The sequence below is a fragment of the Lepisosteus oculatus genome, chromosome 24, assembly GCF_040954835.1.
Source record: "Lepisosteus oculatus isolate fLepOcu1 chromosome 24, fLepOcu1.hap2, whole genome shotgun sequence".
Lineage (NCBI taxonomy): Eukaryota > Metazoa > Chordata > Actinopteri > Semionotiformes > Lepisosteidae > Lepisosteus > Lepisosteus oculatus.
The window spans coordinates 7,474,617-7,494,472 of NC_090719.1; the positions used below are offsets into that span (position 1 = coordinate 7,474,617).

Here is a 19,856-nt window from a genome sequence, read left to right on the forward strand (position 1 = left end):
AATTTTGCAACACTGGAGTGGAATCTTTGCGAAAGGAGTTTCTGGTTCAAAAAGTCCTGCTCTCCTTACACTGCACATTTGCAAATGTAGGTACCAGAAACAGATATAGTAAAATAACTGCACATATGAAAAATCTAAATTATACTAGGTTTTGCTTTGTTTTCTGAAGGCCAGCTACACAAGCAGTAATACAGCACAGTTTCCATGACACCTTGAACAAGGGCGACAAGGGGATTAAAAATGGCAAAACACTGTGCATCACTGTGGATTGGTAATAAAAGAAAATTTAAAACACAGAGTAAGACAAGATGACAGCTAGACAGAAAACAGGTTGCAAAGCACATGTCAATAATGAAAAGCCAGAAAGAAAACTAACAACAACTTAGGACACAAAGCACTGAACCACCATCTCATCTTTGACTCACCACATAAAAAAGCAGATACCTATATTTCCTTGCAAATGTATCTCAAATTTCCCATTCCAGTCCAAACCCCAAATAGGCTGAAAGTTTTACTGGAACAGATTCCAGTCCCACATTTCAAATTTCAGAGTGGTCCCTCTTTCCAGGTGTTACCAAAAGACCAGATAATGCAAGAAACAAAAACTAAACCTCAATGGTCCTGGTTTAATGCTGCAAGCAGGTGAACTGTTTATTTTTCAAATGTACTCGAATTAAAGTAGTAAATCTAATGGATGGCTGTTTAAAAAAAACAGCATTTATTTAAAAAAATAAAATTTCAAGGTCATCCTCTTGTCGCCTAAACACTGAAGGGGTCATTTCCCTAAAATCTTCATAAGCAAATCTGGAAATAAGATTCTTAAACTGCACCTGTATCTGTATATTTACCTCTAGAGGTACAAATGACAGTACAGTAAAACAAAGGACAAGGACCAACCCTGTTCAACAGCATCTGCGTAGCTGGATTAAAAAAGGATTAGCTGTTAAACCATGATCAATAATTATCTTTTTTTTGGAGACTTGTCAGTACAAAAGCCTCGTCTTGTGCTGAGAGCAAGTGGGGAAATTCTGGTAAACAAGGAGTTGATGGAGATTATTATTTTGGCAGACTGCACGGCCACAGCCTCTCCTCAGTTGCATCCAAACGTTAATTTAATCTTTGGGGAACTCAGTCTTCTTTTCTCCAAATTCACAGGAGAAAAAAAAATCAATGTGGCTTAAAACAATAGGAACAACTTTAAAAAGGCTGAGATATTTACGTTCCATTAATCTTGACTTATTTCTCTCTCAATGTGCAGTGTTTGCACTCAGGGTAATGGGCGCCTTAAAGAGAAATGATGTTTTTCCCCACTCGTTGAGAACTTGGCTTGGGATGTGACCCAGGGCACTGGTAACTACCTGCACCAGGGCTAGCATTCCCATTGCAATATGGAGGACAAGATGACACCACGAGCCAGCAGACACAAGCACAACAGCACAGGCCACGGCCCTCAGGGCAGACAGACAGGCCGAGACTCACCGGAGGCGCAGTGAGGGAAGAGTGCCGGCTCAGGAAGGAGTTAGAGACGGACATGCTGAGGCTGAGAGCGGAGCTGGCATCCTCCACCGCGACAGTAGTGGGATTAGAGTGCTGAACGTGACAGGAGAGAGAAGAGGAGGAAGAGGAGGAGGCAGTGTAGGAGGCCTGCAGGACAGAAGCAGAGAGTGCAGAGACAGAGGAGGGGTGGAGAGGGAGGAGAGCAAGGCACAGTTTATTCACCTAGCGGTACGCCAAAGCCAAGGGCCGGGATTTCTGAGCAGCAGCAGGCACAAAAAAAACCCCAACAGTGTTTTGTTCATTTCTAGGCTTTCTTGACGAACAAATTAACAATTCCAGAAAGAAAATACATTTTTTTCTGGAGACAGAAGCCACTAACTGGAAGGAAAATCAAACCATTTGAACCTAATTTCATAACAGAAGCGGAATATTTTCTGCACCCTGCCCAATAATAAAGGTAAAAATCTAGATCTGCTATTGAAGAGTAAGAAAACATCCAATAGCAGCCTTCAGAATGGAAAAGGCAATCACTTAAGACATCTTTGGATACCAAGTGCGAAATGTGAAAATGAATTTTAACATCTTTTACATTTTTTAAAGGGGTAATGTTGTGGATATCACACTCACACCCAAGTCTTTCTAGCTTTACAATGAAGAATGGCATTTTATTTGCTTAGTCAGTCTCAGTTTGTACTTTATTATAAAAGAGAAACAAAGTTGATAATCTCTGCACCACTGTAACCTGAGTACACAACTGTGTTTAGCCGGTTCACTATGTGGCGCTGTGACAACGGCAGGCCTCATTCTGGACAAGCTGACAATGAAACGTAGACAGAATAGCCTGCCAAAGAGAGACGTCCTACTGTGTTAAGGGAAAGAAAAGGATCTGAGCCCTTTAATTGTTCTGAAGAGAAAGCCAACTGGAAAGTGACAATTTATTTGAAAAGGTGACAAGTTCTCCCCAGCTTGTCACACTAAAAACAGAATATTTATTTCTAGCTTCCTGAAGAATAATCGGCACAAACAAAAAACCCACAGCTCACGTTCCAGAGAGAGGATCTGAGTTACTCAGCAGGTAGAGTAACAAGCACGTGCTGAGATGCCACAGTGATTATTTACATTGGTATAATGCTTGTCTATGCATCTACTGATTATGCACATTTTTTTTAAGTAGACAAAAAAACGGAATTTAATGGAAGAAATTACTTGGTGGAAATCTGTCTACAGGATCCAAACGGAGATGCATATGCATCTGCTGAGGATAGAGGGAAGGCTAGAAAAGAAACAGAAAAGGCTGAGAACAGGCAGTCCATTTTAGTCGACGGCTCAAGATTTGCCAGATATGGTCGTGAAAGCTCATGTCACAAAAGGGTGTCAAACCATACTACAGCACATGAGCCACTCTTCACGCAGGACGTCATCCTGACTGAAAAGAAACAAAACCCTGTATAAATCACCTTCCGAGAAAGAAGGATCGCCAGCTAAGTTGAACTGAAATCACTGAGATAAGGCCATGTCATTTTTCTTAGCATTGTGTTTGTGTTCACCCCCCCTCAAAAACAAGCTAGAAGAGCTCTGTATGGAGCACTGCATTACAGTTCAAGCCTACATGAAACAAAAAAAGAGCACAGTGTGTTTAGGAGACAGGGCTGGGCGGCTTTTCTAACAAGACTTCACTCATCAAGATGGACAATCGTAGAAATAGATGTAGTCAGGTGTTGCTGAATTACAACTTTGGGTTGTGTTATTTTTCCCTTTGCTTTTTCCAAATGAAGATCAAACCTGTGTGTATCTTTATCTGTTGCAAAACAATTTGGTCAACAAACTTGGGGAGCAATATCTGACTAAATATCATGCTGCCATTTGCATTTGAATTTGCATGGTAATACCAGTTATGTTTAGAAAAACCTTTGGTCCAGTTTGAACTGGAGACACACAGAAATACTGCATCTTAGAGTGCTCTCACTGGAAATTTTGTTTAGAGAATTTCCTAATTGGGATATTTAAAACCTCAAAAAAGCCAATACCTTTGCCCTTTAGAAAGTGTAAACACCTTTCTAAAATCTTTAAACCCACTGCAGATTTTAGGATTACAGCTTCCATTTCTGAAGGAGTAAGAAGACATAGAAGCTCTTGTATAAACATTAGACAATAATCAAAGTGTACCCATCTCAGAAGAGATTTTAAGCACTCTTCAATACAAAATAAGAAAAACTATTTTTTGAAAAAGAATTCAGCAAAATTAAGATATAAGGAATACAGGATGTGTATTTTAAATAAATGGTTTACAACAAAATAACATGGCCCTGTAAGCTAAGCCTTCTGCAATAACAGGAATAGAAAATGTAATAATAATGGACAGACAACTTAAACCCAGGAAAGGGAACTTCTTTTTAATCACAGCAATGTATAAGCTCATTAGCAAAGAGTGTCATTACTCTCCACTGATTTAATTGGGATAAGGGCCACAATAATCTTTAAATGGTCGGAAATGTTTAAAGAATTAAGATAAAGCGCTTTCACAAGGGTGTGCCTTAAAGCTTTAAGATACACTAAACGCACATCAACCACACAGGCAAAAAACTGGTAAAAAAAACACTGAATGAAAAGGGGGAGGGAGAGATGTGAAAAATTATTGAGCAGAAAGAGAAACTGAGTCTATAGACAACGCATGTAATATTTTGCTTCTTTTCCGATCACTGATGTCTGTTATTTTGGTGACAAAATAATAAAACAAAGGTCAAGCCTATGGCCCTCATTCACAGTGCACACTGTGTTTTGTTGAAGACAAATCATAATCCACTTCACAAGTAGTGTAAATCTGACCAGCAGAAAAAAAGTATTAATTTGTAGGGGAAAAAGTGTGTGACAAAACCCGTTGGACGTTCTTTGATACAGGATGAACTAGATCAGAAATCTACTTCAAGTGTAATCTAAGACCCAGAAAGGAGCCAACAGAAACTGAAAACATCTCATGATGTTGAAGAACTGCTTACAACAGACAGCAGGTGCACAGAATTTTAAGACGATATTTAGGTCATGAGCTGGTCCCACTTCAGTGTGTACAAGGGATGTTCTTCACTTCAAATCATTCTTACATTACATAACAAACCTTGCTCTAAGGGTTAAAGTCACTGCTCATTTTGAAAGCTGGCAAACAATAATATCTCACTTTCCTCTGCGGAGTGACTTGTTTAAGATTACATAACCTTTGGTATGCCTAAAGAATTTATTCAGTCATGTGCACATCTCACAGCGGAGAGTGACTACAGTTGTAATTTTGTAACTTTTTCCAACACCACTCTAAAAATAACCCTGCTGCCGTCTTCAGTGGATCTGCTTCAAACAACTGTTCACAAACTCAGACCTGGTTCCTAAAGGAAAACAACTGGATACTCGTTGTCAAACTATCCCAAATATTTAATCAAGAGAAAATGACTGTTTGAATTAAATTTGACGTTTGATGAGGGCCAGAAGAGTTTCTTCCCTTTTCTGCCAGCCTGAAACAGTTTAGTTCTTCTTTTCTGACCAAGTACTGACTAATCAGTGCAAAAACCTTGCAGCTGTTGTTTCAATTGGAAGTGTTAATCATCCAAGCTGGTGTCACTGTGACCCCCCAGCAGTGTTTTCAGTTGTATGCAGTTCCCTTTGGCTTTGTGATGGTGCTATTGAAACGCCCAGATGACTCATGTCTAGCAGTCCAGACGATCTGCTGGACTGATATTCACCGATATACTCACTGATACTCACCCGTACACAGAAAGGGTGGGATTCTTGTGCAACACCCCGAAAGCAGCTTGGCGCTCCCCGAGACGCCAACCTGCCCGTGGCCTGCTGTGTCTGCGTGCGGGCGCGACACTCACCAGCTGTCTCTGCTTGGGTGGCAGTGCCGGGGGTGGCTGGGGCTCGTGCACGGAGTCGGTGCTGCTGAAGGAGTCGTTGAAACCGTACACCTCCTGGAAGCGCTTGTTCCTCTGCTCGTAGATGCTCTCGCTCTGAGGTGTTTGGTAAAACACTGACGGCTGGGGCTCGGAATAGTCCTCCACAAACTGCATGTACTTCAAGACTGAGGAAAGCACGATGGGAGAAACAATGCCGTGAGCAGTTACCGAGCGTCTGAGCATCAGGGATTTCCAGAAGGATTCAGCTATAGCAGGAACAGAAGCTATAGTTGGTATGCGTGTAGGTACCGGGAAAACATAAAGAGGAACATGAGAAGGGAAAGCTCTGATGACACTGCCTGAAAAAAAGAGCCTTTTTCTACGTGCTCATTCAATCTCAGATCTGTTCATCTTTTCCAGGGACAGGAAGTCTAATCGCAGGACACCCAGTACAAAATGAAAAGGAAGTTGTTCAATAACACTGACACAATACAACCATAAAATTAATTAAAATACTTAAATTAATCAGGGCTTATTTGATTATGAACTGACCTTCTAGGAACAAAAAAAAAGAACTTTAAATGGGGTTATTCAAGTTCCTCGCCAGGGCAAACCCAACAGCCCCATTGCCTGGGCTACTCTACCTCTTCTGGTTTTCTTATACCAGAGAAAGTCAATAAGCCAACAGGAAATTACATCATCCCCCAGAGCTTTTCGACATGCTCTGGAGTTCATTTCCTGCATAGCTGAGGGAGACTCCTGCTCTATTCACCGAGAGATTTCCCATATTTCACCAACAAAGGCATTATTCTGCATGACCTCACTCCGCTGATATTACCATTTCCCCGATCAGCCTCCGCCCCCAAAGTTATAGCTGGAAACCCAGCTGTGTATCTGGATTAAACCCAGCCAACTGTTTATCGGTTGCGACTGAGCAGGGATACAGAGACCCCGCTTAGGATCAGAAATACCACACACTGGGCACAAATAGGATAAGAGAAAACGGTCACAAAGAAGGGTTGTAGAGTCTCAGAAGGCATATGGGGTTGTAACAATATACTCTATATAAATAGGAAGATTAAGAATGACAAACCACACTACTCTCTGTATAAAGGACTACTTTAGCTAGGCATTTTAGCCCTTTTTATATTAGTTAATAGAAAATGCGCTTTTATCTAATTACCTAATAGAGCATTACTGTATCGTCCACAACAGGACCTGTTTCACTCTTAGGTAGGCAAAACAAAAACGAAGCAGAATCTGGAAGAGCCGACTGTAAACGTGTTGTAGCTTGTTGAGTCTCCTTGCTCTCATACATAGTTGAACTTCCTATTAATGAATTAGATCTGCAGGCTTTGGCATTAAATATGCCCTGCGGAGATATCAACCATAATACCACAGCCACATGTAGGAAATTCTCAGACTTTTAACACCCCACTATAAAGCAGCAGAAAAGAAATATCCCTCTCAATGGGACTCCGAGGTCAGCGAGCTTATATAGCTCAGTGCAAACTCATGACAGAAATCCCTTATGTGGTGCTTTCCTATCAGATATTACCTCCAACAGCACATTTCAACTGGTTGTAAGGAAATAAACATGTCATTAAAACCTAGGAGCCACAGTAGTTGACAGTGTAATTGAATCTCAGTACAGGAATTTAAGAACTTTAACCCAATATCACATTACTAACAATTTTTCCTTTGGCTCTGTGCTAATGTCTGAGCAGTGCGTGCGTAAATAATGACCTTTAAGAAAAGAAGCGCATATGAATCGGATACCAGCATACTCCAGGGATTCTGTGAAAAAATCAGAAACAAACACACACTTACTGTGCCTGCTCTTCTTCTCCGGCAGAGGAGGTGGGCTCTCCGGGATATCCGACATCTCCGAGGCGCCGAATTCGGCTGGGAAAGCGCCGCTGTTGCCCTGGGGATGCGGGGAGACAGCCGTGAAGACCGGGAAGGGGGGCACGGGCTGGAGGTCCTCCTCCGAGATGTTGTCGTACTGCGAGGGGTGGCGCTCGTAGGAGACTCGAGAGCCCGAGCTGTCGGAGTGCGGGGAGGCCTGCGAGGCGGCGCTGCGCCGCTTCTTTTCTGGCAGGGCGGGGGGACCGCCGGCAGAGGCAGGCTGGGGCGAAGCCTGCGGCCCCGCGGAGCCCCAGTATTCGGGGGGCTGCGTGTTGAAGGGGGAGGTGAAGTGCATTATAGGGCAGGGGGAGGATGACTCGTTGTGACACTCCGGCAGAGGGCTCAAAATACCCCCCACCAGCGCCTGAGGAATCTGGTCAGCGTTGGACAGGTCCTGGTGTAAGAAGTCATAGTCCGGGTCATAGCTTTCTGTGTTATCTGAGGGACAAAAAAGAACAGTGAAAGGTACAGCCTACCCAGTGATCCTACATCAGCAGAAATGCAGAAGTACCCTTCTCCTACACAGGTCAAAATATTTTGTTTGGGCTTTTCAGTCCGTTCTTATCTGATACACACTCCCTCACAAAAATAAAACACCTATCCAAAAACCTGCTTTACCTCCTCTGCAGCTCCCTTTATCAATTTAATCTTAATTATTTTTTTCCTACTTCCCCTTTTTCATGAAAGATAGCAATCTGCTCTCGAGATTAAATTTACCCAGCCGTAAACCTCAGCTCATGTATTCGTCTCCTCATGATGTTCTCAATCTAAAGGTATTTCTTATTTTGGTTTTGTAAAACGATAATGAGGCAAATGTTTCAGACTGCTGGGAAATTAATGTTGTTTTTTCTACTTCTCAAATTGGTACCACCAATGTCTAGGGTTGTGATTAGGATTAGTTCAAATAATTCCAATAGTATCAATTTTGAACCCACTCAAACAAGTTGAGCAAAGTGATTAAATAATTAAAGTCAGTATTGTCATGTTTTTTAAAAAATGAATGTTACACAGAACTTTCAAGCACACTGTTCGTAATCTAAACCCAGAGCATATTTCTGAAGTGAGCACTTTTCTTTTGAAGTAAAAGGCAAGGAGACATGATTTGAAGGAAAGAGGTGACACTATCCACCCCTGAAGCTAGTCCTCCACATTCCTCCTGTAACTTCTCAAGAAAAGAAACTGTCACTGGACAAAGAAAGAGAGAAAATAAGACGAGAAGGTCATTAACCAAGAGGGTAATAGCTTAAGAATGCCCCCTGAGCCTTTTTTTTGCTGTATACAGGAAGACTGACCAAAATATGTTTTGTGAAGCTATTCCATGATCTACGAAAATCATAAATCAGGACTTTACCAGAACTACTGGAAAGGAAAAAACATTTTGTGCATTAACTTGGTGTCTCTGTAGGGGGGGGAGGTTGATTCCCTGTCTATTGGCAACAATTCTTTTTATTTACCCCCCAAAAAAGCCAATTCCATGGGCAAATTCCATTGCCAAAAGGAGTGTTTAGCTTTGTGTAATCCATTTTAAATCACTGAACGATTTCAACAAAGACAAGGTTTTTATGACCACATACGTATCCTTCAACGTACCCTGCCAGATGATACTTTTTCCAGTCCGGAACTAAAGCAAGAAGGCAGGCAGCAATGTAACAATAACAGAGGAACGTGAGCAGCAGTCACTGATTCCATTTTTTCCAAGTTAACATGCCTCACTCTATAGGAGATATCATCTCGCACAGTTCCATGAAGACCAGGAAGCTGAATCAACATACACACACAATACAAGATAAAAAGGAAATTTTGCAAATGCTGCACTGTGATTGCTTGATCTCAGAACGCAATATCGCAATATTTAATTTGCTACACTCCGAGCCAATCTGTGCTAGACTACTGCTTGAATCTTTGCAGCTCTTATAGAGGTGACATCTTGACACAGCTGAGGGACCTTTAGTCAAAATGCATTACCATGAATAAGTGGAAATTCAGGTGAATTGATTATCAAGGGCAAAATGTCAGCTTGCTGAGCTTCTTTATGGCACAACTTCTGGAATTTCTGTGTGAGGTTTGTGTTTTTACTTCATTTGTTCATTAACCAAAGAGAAATGAGCAAGAAGCAGGTTTTCTGCAGCAATTATCAAAACTAGGAAATGTATTTCAAAGACTATAATTAACACACATCCTCATTTTTGTTTGGCACAATTCTAATTTGGCTGAAAATGAAAGTGTAACAATACAAATCCCCTTATATCTTCTAGTTCCTTATTGTTTCATGTATGTACTGTATCATGCTACTGACAGAGGGGCAACAGGAGCTGTGTGGCCTCTTTTGCAAATGTTCTAATGTTCTTAACAGACCTCAAATTAGCATTTTTGTAATGTGTGCTTCCACAGATCCCATTCCTGTAAAAGGGAATTCAAACTTTCAGAAAATATATGAACCTAAATGAATAGCTGTAGGATCTCTGCCCACACACAGTGTCTTTCTAGGGCTGTCATCAGGGGATTGAAGGTGCTTTAGTTACAGATTTTATGTTGTTTATGCCCTGCATTTGAAATGATTGGATCCACGTTCAGGAAGGATCATTTGCTAAAAGCACTTCAGAGTACACCTTAAAACATCTGGTATATTTTACAAATAAAATGCAGACACTGTCCATTTGGTCCATGCCTAAAAAACAATTACAAGGCCAGAGTTTGGTAAGAATAGGCTTAAATTATAGAACTAAGGGCATACAACTGAACAAAACGGAACTTTGTACTGATATTTTAACTTTCTAATGAGACTTTAATTGCTAAATTTACGGGAAAAAAATAGCCACAAAATCTAATGCCTTCAAGTGAACTGGTCAGAGCACAGATTCCTCCCCTCGATGAGTTTCTCCTTGTAACTTTATACTGTAGCTTTAAAATATTCCAGTCTGAAGAATGTGACAGGAAATAAGATGAAAATGATAGGTTATGGTTTTAAGCCTTTTTATATATTGGAGAAGTATAGATTTCCATTCCAGCTTCTTGGTATTAACTGTGCACATTATGCTATTATTTTTAAGTGGTATGTAAAGGAATTAGACTTTCAGATTTCCTAGAGGCCATCTGGGGCTTCTGTAAAGCTGAAAAGCGCTGGAAAAGCCTTCTTAGCACTGAGCGCCCTGCTGCATCTCCTCTGCTCTGCATTAGGTTGCTCAGCCCCTGCAGGCTGATTAGGCTTCCTCTCGCATGAGGCAAAAAATCCAGCAAATGCAGAAAAAAAACCTAATGCCAACACATGCGTCTGATGTCTAGTGGGAACATACAGCCTAGATGCAATGGAAGAGGCTGAGTGCCTGATAAAGCTAACAGAGCCCCAACAGTCACCACAAACATCATTATACAAGACCTTTACAGTTTTCATTAAACTTGTCATTTAAAATCAAGGGATGTGTGCCGCATGTTTCCGGTATGCTTCATTTACCTTTCCAAATATTTCAATTTAATGTCTGAAAGTCGTCCAAATATTTCAGACTCTTTTACACACATTTGATTTTACGTTTTTGATTTGGACTTTCCAAAACCCCAAGCAAATCCAAACAGCTGTTTGAGTTCTAATAAACGCTGGTTTTGGCTCAAAATATGTCAAATAAAAATTGGAAATGTGTGAAAGTGTGTACTTAGAAAGATTACACCAGATGTTTGCCGTTTGTGTCCGTGCCCGTTGCAGGGACACTCTTCCTCTGCGTCCCCCTGTGGGGACTTTAACACGTCACACTTCCAAATGATTCCACGACGCGCCCAGGAAGGTTGCCCTTACCCAGAGTCTCGCAGCTGGTGTTGCGGGAGCACTGCCCGCTGTCCTGCTCCAGCGAGGAGAGCTGCTCGTCCGACTTGCTCAGCTTGCCGATGCTGTTGCAGGGGGAGAGCCGTGGGGACTCTCCCCCGTAGGACTGACTGCCCCCAGAGAGGCGCCGCTGAAGATAGTCCAGATCGTAGTCCTGAGACGAGATCACAATCCGCCAAAACTCAGACACTGCGGCACTCCAACACACTTCAAACACAACGTCTGCACAAGGGCTCTGCTACCTGCTCCTGGAAAGTCACAGTTCTTTGGGTTTCATAGGGAGAATTAAATATTCTGCTAACAGCCAGATATGTTTGCTTGTTTCAATCAAACAGATATTAGATAATTAGTTATTGGGAGCTAATCTGAAGACACTGGAGCTCCCTAAAGCCAGTGTAGAACAGTCTACAGGTCTACAACAGCTGATGAAGTGCATCGCTAATAAAATCTTATACAAGAGAGAAAGCGTTTTTATAAGATGCCCAAATGTATGTCAAAGACAAATACACAGAATTTTATTCTCAAATCCTGGTGAAAGGAATTACAATTGTTGAAATCACTGCGTACAAAGCACTTACTAATGTTATTTTATCATCATGAATTGACACATATATCAGATTTTATTGCCTGTGATACAAATCACGTGACTCACTCCATCCAGAGAAATAGACCTTTGTTTAACATGATATTTATATGATGTTTACTATCAATTACGGCCATGATAAAGAAAAAAGAAAATTGCTTTAAATGCGCTTCAGGGCAAAGTACAGAGTTTGTCCACAGGGTCAGGCTGTTAGGTTGCCTCAAACAAAATAATTAATTTCTCGGTGCCCAGGATACCCAGGACACCGTAAGATACATGGTGCCATTCATTTTCCAGCCCTGATCGATCTTGTATATAAGAGCACGAAGAGACATTGACTCTTTGATAGACAGCAACATTGTACTTGGCCCAGTATCCCAGTGTCTCCTTACCCCTTTGCCAATTCCAACAGGGAGACTGGAACCACTGGTCGTCCTGCTCATTGGAGCTACCACTGCTACCCTGGTGGGAGAGGGGGCCGACTGCCTCTTTTTCGGGGGCAGAGCTGGGGGACTGGAAGAAAAGGAAAGTTGGGCTTTAAAGCTAAGTGAAAACATCCCTACTTCATATCTTAAGTGTGACCCAGTCAATCATCCTTCCATAAACAGTTCTGTCGTCGGGACAGGAACTGAAAACAAGGTCTATGAATAAGAGCGCTCAGATGCACAGGGTGCCTGCTATAGTTCTGGCGGCGGACCAGGAATGCACTGTGGTTAGCTACATTCCTTCACTTCTGGCAATGGGCTTTTGCAGCCACACATTCTTGAATCCAGTGAGCTACCGTGAATACAAGGAAGAAGCAAATTATCCACCCAGAAGGAAGGAGACAGGAGGGGGAGTGGGGCTGGAGTACTGAACACAGTTTCTTACTGGACTTGAAGAAAACTCCTGCATTCACCGAGTCTGAAGTGTGTTTTTAGAAGAATACAAGTATGGTAAGAGCTGACCTTGCCCATGACTTATAAAACAAGTTTTTAAATGGTGGGTCATGACTCTTCAGCTCCTTTCAATGGAGTTGATTAAAATGGGCAATTCTGAAATGCATGTTCTATATAATTTAAAAAAGGACAAACGCTTCAAATAGTAGTCATAATAATACCAATAATAATCAATAATTACAGCTATTTTATTTTGACAATGCGTCACTTGCCCTACTCAGGCATGCCCTTGTCTGAACTGTCTGGAACGGTTACTTAGCAACCAACTCGTTCAAAACAGTTTGAAAAGTTGCAGCAGTTTTAGCACTGGAAGATTTTCTGAAGTAAAGGGGGATTATGAAAAAAAGTCACTTACATCCGAGCAAATTCTAACAGCAATGAACCAAATAGCAGTAACACAATAAGAGACAATCAATCTCAAGTGCAAATACTGTATGTGAAATATGGATTTATATAGTTATGAGGAGGATCTACAGCTGCAGTGTGTGATGTGGGGTCTGACAAAGGAAAGACAGAAGGTTTTACTGAGTAAGTAATACATATATAATATATAATGTATAAATAATATAAAACCCTTCTTGAAGCTGAAGATGCCATCTGTCTTTACCTCAGATCACAGAGCCTTGCTTCAAGCGTGCTTGATCATCAAATTAAATTAATCAAATAAAATAATTATAAATTGGATTGTAAATTCAACTACTGACTAGTGCTTGTCAATACAGTCTTGTAATGCAATTATAAGTAATGTATTAACCATTTATGCAGAAAAGCAGGGGACTTGGCAATATTTGTCGTTAGGAGGAGGTCACAGTGCAATGAAATTAAGGAAACTATTCTAGACAACCAAGAAGCAACTGGTAGGAAAAGCAAAGTGCTCTTTACATGTGAACAAGATATAAAGATGACCAATGACACATTAATATTAACATGAAATTAACATGCGCATCAAGTTAAAGCAGCACCTAAAGTTCAGTATTGCTCAGGATAAGAAGCAGGAAGGAAGTATGTACTTAATTAATTTTTATTAGAAACAAGGTTTTCATTCATATAAAATTCACCAATTTATACACCTGCAGTCTGAAGAAAAAGAGTACATACATTGTCTCTTGCGCTGCACATTTCTACACAACAAACAGAACACAGAGCTGAGAATCGTGGAAAATGCAAAGACGAAAGTCACTGGAACATTAAATTACAGGGCTCAAGCCTTTTTTTTAGCAACACAAAATCCTGAGAACGTATTCGCTTTATATCTAACAACAGTGGAAGTGAAAGGGCTAGCTTTCACCTAGCTATCTTGTCTGTCATCTCGGGCTCTGTGTCAAAGGCAGGCTTGCTGTGATGCACACTTCTAAGAGTTGATCCAGTGGCAGGTCACAAGTGCAAAGCAAGAGGAAGCTGTGTGTGTGTGTAGTCAGTGACTTAACCTGAAAAAAACACTTTCTTCATAAGAAATGTATTTATAGTACAGTGCATATACTCTACAACATGGTAAGTTGCGTTCATTTAGTATTTTAAAGACAGGAAATGCATATGCTATTCAAAAACACATCCTCTACATTTTCTGCCTGGTGTGAACATACAGTTCTAATACACCCAGCCTTGACAAGTACACAAAATGTCCCTCCTAAGCCACTTGAGAATTAACCACACAGACACAGGTTTGTCGTGTAAGATGAGAGGTGTGTGTTTGTGAAACACAACAGCTGTTATGAGTTAATGTTACGGTAAGAACCTCACTGGCCTAGTGGGTTCTACTTCATCAGTTTTCACCACTCAAAAACTCCCCATCCATACAGCAATATTGTTAAATATGTTTAAGCCACTGTTTTGCTTTTTTTATTCAATTTTTGTGCACCAGCAAAGAAAAAAATATAAGGTGTAAGCAAAAAAGAGTTACATGCTACCACATTTAAAAAAGGTTCCGCAAAGCAACGAGATCTGAAGGCTAAGTCAAACCAGGAATCTACTTCCATATTGTACAAAGGAGACAAACGTAATTTTCCACCAAAAATACAAATGAAAACAGCCAGCTGGTTTAAATGTGTTTTTTTTTCTCCCCAATGACTAGAAGACACAGATACTAAATAAAACCAATGATTTAGAAATAAAAACTCTCTTGTACTTAAGAAATTACCTAAACAGCTGATCAAGTGAAAAAAACACTGAGAAAATAAATGATGGCAGTCAGCCTTAAACACATTTCTTTATTTTGAAACAGCCCCAGAATGCCCATGTAAATTCTCACACTACTGTTCTGGCTCACAGAGAATGCCAAACAGACAAATACTTCCAACAGAGGGCCTCTCGATATTTGGTATCCCGGAGCCCCCCCGCAATTGGTGGAGCACAGGGACATCCATCGCCTGTCAATCAGACTGTTGAAGACAGCTGCAGATCCTGGTGACTTTACAGCAAAAGACTCACATAAGTATAGTGATCTGTGAAGCTGCAAAAGTATCAGCATCCATCCATTCACTTTCTAATCGCTTAATCCAAGTCAGGGCCAGAGGGGAGCCGGAACCTAACCTGACAAGCAATGGGCACAAGGTGGGAAAGACCCTGGACAGGATGCCAGTCCATTGCAGGGCAAGCACACCCACATCAGGGCCAGTTTTCCCAGAATTAACCTACCAGTGTATCTTTGGACTGTAGGGAAAAAAAAACTCAGAGAACCCAGAGAAAGAGCATACGAACACAGGGAGAACATATAAAGTCCACACAGATAGCACCCCTCATCTGGAATTCAACCCAGTGCCCCAGAGCTGTGAGGCAGCAATGCTAACCACTGTTTCCTTGTTTCAGGAAATTCCTACTTTTTTGAGTGGTACCTTCAAGAAGAGACTACATAGATTTAGAATTCACCAGCTTTGGATACGCAGCCTCACCTGTGCTCAGGGACCTTAAGCCCAGGAAGAGGTGGTTTGGGTGGGGCCACGTCTTCATCTGTGACGTCTGTTAGGATCTCTGTGGACTGCGTTATGGGTGTGGTTTTGGACAAGATTTCTTTCTCCCGCTCACTCAGAGGAAGTTCTGCAGTGCTGCAGAATTCAAAAGGGCACAGTTTAGTCAATAACGACATAAAATGATAAGGTAAAGAATACAAAATGGTAGAAGAAAACACAAGAAAGAAGACAACAAGAGGGAGAGTGATTAGCAGACTTTCAGGCGAAAAGATTCCGGTAAAACCAAAACTACCACCAGAGCAAAACAGTTCATCTATAACTGTTTTTTTTAATTCAACACCACCAAAGAGTGGCCAAAGGTTTTTAATCATCCGACAGCACAAGTCATTCAATACTGCACTCATGTTATGACTTGAATGTTTTGCAGTTAAGCTCAAAATGATTTTTGGCACGTCTACATTATCTTTAGTATTTTAGCGTTCTTCTGCTTTGTGCTCTACTATTTTGAAAGACTGTCACATAAACCCACAGTACTTTCTTTTCATATCATTAGTGTGAATTCAGACTCTGTGCTTGATATATTTACATAATGTAGCATATTAATAACCCTGCCTTCACTCTACTTTGCTCAAAATAAAAAAGACCCACAACTGAACTATCAAAAACTCTCCAGCTAATTCTAACTAATGCCAAAAGCAGCTACTAATGTTGAGTGATAGCAGACCAAAAAAGTCTAAGGTCTTCTATCCTCAGCAAGATAACATCTGTTTTAACACCTGTCAACTGGAAACATCAGACACAAAGGAATTAAACAGTTTTGCACATGCACTTCCTACCTTTCAATATCTGAGGGACACTAAAAATAATGTAATATTTTGACACTTGATGTTATCAATAAAGTTTTGTTTTTAAACATTAGATGTTATGTTGGTTGGAGGTTAGTTGCTGAGAATTGGGTGAAACTAGTGATGGAAATTAACATTGACAATACTGAAGATCAATAATGCAGCAGTTGCTTATCATAAATTTTGTAGCCTACAATTATTGGTTTATTGTTGCAAATATTGGTAGTACTTTCACAGCGGAAAATGAGTAAGTTTGCAGCATTCTTACACTTGGAAGAATCACTGATTCAGCTGATAATAGAGACCTTTAAATATCCATTAATTCATACTACAATATTATAACCATGTCTGGTACTCTATGACACAGCTACTAGCTGTTGATACTAGCTAGCACAGGTTTCAGAGTTAAAAATGCCTTATTTACCATTTTCCCGAAATAACTATTTACATATCGACAGCCTCACCTAAAATGGACACAAACCTATTAAAGGGGGAACTGCAGACCCAATTTCCCAGACCGGTTATCAAATGTCGGTAATGAAATAAATTAATTGACAGTGTCAAAAAGTTTTACAAATTCCAAATTAGGCCCAAAATCGTGATCTTTGTGAAAATACAAAATCACCATGTTGCCACGAACCCCTGGTCTCGCCACGGGTTTGCGAGAATTGTGACATGAAGCGGCCATTCCTGCTCACTAGTCGCTGCAATGATTAATGTAATGCAATGCACGAGGGAATAAGTACAGGGCTTTGCCGCAGACAATGTTCCAAGATGATCTGCATGCAGAGTAAACAAGCGAATAGTATTTCTCGGCAACACCATCTCAAAATCGAGAGTCATGAGTCGAGGGCAATATTTCTACTGGATTAAAAGAGCCAATGAAATAGGGACATTTTGCCTCACCAGAAGCTTGGTTGCCTCGTTCTGAATCGCGCAATATGGCGCTGCGCAAACCTGGAAATTTTCGCCTATTTTGTGATGTATATTTTACATTCACTACAATGCACTCATCAATGGTGATTCCTTCTAACCCTGAAATACAAAAAAGCCATTGCAGTTCCCCTTTAAATTAATTACTAGATGAGACCTAATGTTTTTTTCAATACGGTTTTTTCAGCTGGAGATTCAGAACTAACACCAACTACAATCAGATTATCTCTGAAACTTGTCATCATCATTGACAAATGACTGCAAAGGAAAGAGAACAGCAACAGATTTTACATTGCCAATAGACATGCAGTAATAAGACTGTTTTTCAATTTTAAGGGAAACCTGTCAGCGCCAAGCGTTTTAAATGAGAAACACTGAGAGAATTTTTTAAAGGTCATACTTGGAAAATTGTCAGCCCTGCGACAGTGTTTAAAGTGTAAACCATCCTTGCACTTAAGCAAAGTAGGACAAGTGACTGTGAAATATTGCTTAAATTACTTTCAGTTAATGCAAGTTAAGAGTATAAGGAACATCCTCACCTTTCTGATTTGCAGGCAGACAGTGCTGGCTTGACTGGGGATGTGGGAGAAGGATGCTCCTGTTTCTCAATTGTGAGCTTCACAAGCTCCTGCAGAAATGTAAATACCATAAGACACTATTTAAGAGCACAAAAACAGGGGCTTGGTTATGGATCAATGTCTGTGGGTGTTTCATCCCTGCAGCAGGTTCATGAAACCTAGGTGGCAACAAATGTGTTAATAATGAACAAAATAAGACCAAAAAAGTAAAAGCTCTCCAAATCCTTCCAGCAGTGAGGTCAGATAGTGACAGTTTGAGACCCATCTGCATAAGTACAGGTGATAAACTTTATAGAAATAACTATTTTCAGGAAATCAAATATGGATTGTGGCTTTCCTTCCAAAAAACTGTATTATGCACTCCTAGGAAAAGTAACATAAAGCAACATACTGCAAAACATTGCTATAAGCTGTTAGGTTTGTTAGACCACTATTATTTTTGGACCCTACTGCAGGTAGGCCTAATTGGATCCATATCAGGAATTTGTGGTGAATCCTTTGATTTGTAAATACCATTTTGCCAAACCTGAGAATGCCATCCTGAGGTTATATATGAAGTAAACTTCAAGAAATTCAAAGTAACTTTAGGCAGCACTGTACTTGGCAGTAACCTAAATTATTGGTCTCACTTAGGTATGTCAGCATTTGAGACATCGTGTCAGAAAGAGGCTAAACCCACCTTCACTCCGTCCAGCACTGCCTTTATAACCCCGGTTACCGTGACAATGGCTTCTTTGTCTTCAAGATTCACCCCTTCCAGCATCACCTGATCGGACCAGCTAATGAGGTTGGCCAAGCTCTGGTAAACCCGATTGAGACACGAGGACACCGCAGAGCTGTAAGGATATGGGAGACGCATTTAAGCACGAAGACTTCAGCCTGATGTAACCAGGCCTGGAGTGACTGCGAAGGCACATGATATTTGTCACATCATACCCTCGGAGATCTCACAACTACAAACTACAGAACAACCGGCAAAGCCAAAAGAGATCTTTTGAGCCTCTTTTGAGCCAGTTAAAAAATCAAATACTTTGAAAGCATGCTAGTAAAATGAGCCTCTTTCATAAATTATATTAATGTATTCAAAGAACCATACTGTCTAATGAAAAATAGTTCATTTTACTACATTCACATATAGCCTTCAAAGTAATGTTTAGCTGTAGCCAACGCTACCCATTAATTTCTTATGACTGTCACCAATATTATCTATGCAACAATCCATAAACAATAAATTCTGATAAAAATCACTAATAAAGGTAACAATGGAAAAAAAAATAACTGGTGTATCTGTTTGTCCACTTAATTCCCCAGTTATTTTTATCCAGGCCATATCTTTGTTCTCTCTTAAAAAGCAAAAAGATCCAACCCACAACCTTGCTCAAAATTTAAGTGTCATTTTATTAGATGACACTTGGAGGCATGTTCGCCAAAATAATTCAGACAAGCAGTGATCGACTCTCTGCCCACCACATCCGATGGTTTTATTGTGGCTTGAGTCATTGGCTTCTTAGTACTAAAATGACTCAAAGACAATGAGATTTAGCCCAAACTGTAATGGAACCTGTGCCGCCTTATTACCTGACTGCTTATCACCAGAATTCACCAGGAGGAGAAATTATTAAAAAAAAAACTATTGAAACGTTTGAATATACAGATGTTAGCGCAGCATTCCCTTATATGTCTCCTGAAATTTAGTCTGGAGTCCACAAAGTATTCTCTCTCTGACACGTTTGCTTTAGTGAACTTTCTAGATGGGCTGTCATTAAAACTGACTGTAATAAGAGTTCCTACCGAGAGACCTTTGTTCTTTCCTTCATACATTTTCTGAAACCTGCTTTTCTATCCCAATAAATCTGCTCTTACAATCCAATTGTCACAGACGCAAATTCATTTGTTTCTAATGTAATGTATGTCTCTAAAACATAACTTCTTGGTATCAGTGGAAATAACTGCAGTAAGAAACTTCCTTCTGA

General features: G+C 40.5%; 1 protein-coding gene and 1 long non-coding RNA gene across 14 annotated transcripts in view; one reads left to right on the plus strand and one right to left on the minus strand.

Moving 5' to 3' along the window:
- The window catches only part of rapgef1b (Rap guanine nucleotide exchange factor (GEF) 1b), a 90,413-nt gene that overhangs the window by 23,347 nt on the left and 47,210 nt on the right, over positions 1-19,856 (minus strand). For 8 of the 13 annotated variants that reach the window (XM_069183566.1, XM_069183564.1, XM_069183563.1 and 5 more), the window contains 8 exons: positions 18,563-18,719; positions 17,845-17,933; positions 15,510-15,662; positions 12,076-12,196; positions 11,074-11,254; positions 7,209-7,724; positions 5,361-5,563; positions 1,480-1,644 (listed from right to left, as the gene is read on the minus strand). In XM_069183566.1, coding sequence (XP_069039667.1) covers positions 1,480-1,644; positions 5,361-5,563; positions 7,209-7,724; positions 11,074-11,254; positions 12,076-12,196; positions 15,510-15,662; positions 17,845-17,933; positions 18,563-18,719 — 1,585 coding nt within the window. The remainder of the gene's footprint in view (positions 1-1,479; positions 1,645-5,360; positions 5,564-7,208; positions 7,725-11,073; positions 11,255-12,075; positions 12,197-15,509; positions 15,663-17,844; positions 17,934-18,562; positions 18,720-19,856) is intronic. The other 5 variants (XM_069183569.1, XM_069183570.1, XM_069183573.1 and 2 more) reach the window with 1 other exon arrangement.
- LOC107079861 (uncharacterized) lies at positions 12,644-19,748 on the plus strand. The gene is made up of 3 exons (XR_011183554.1): positions 12,644-13,149; positions 15,427-17,943; positions 18,517-19,748. It is a non-coding gene; the product is annotated as an uncharacterized lncRNA (long non-coding RNA).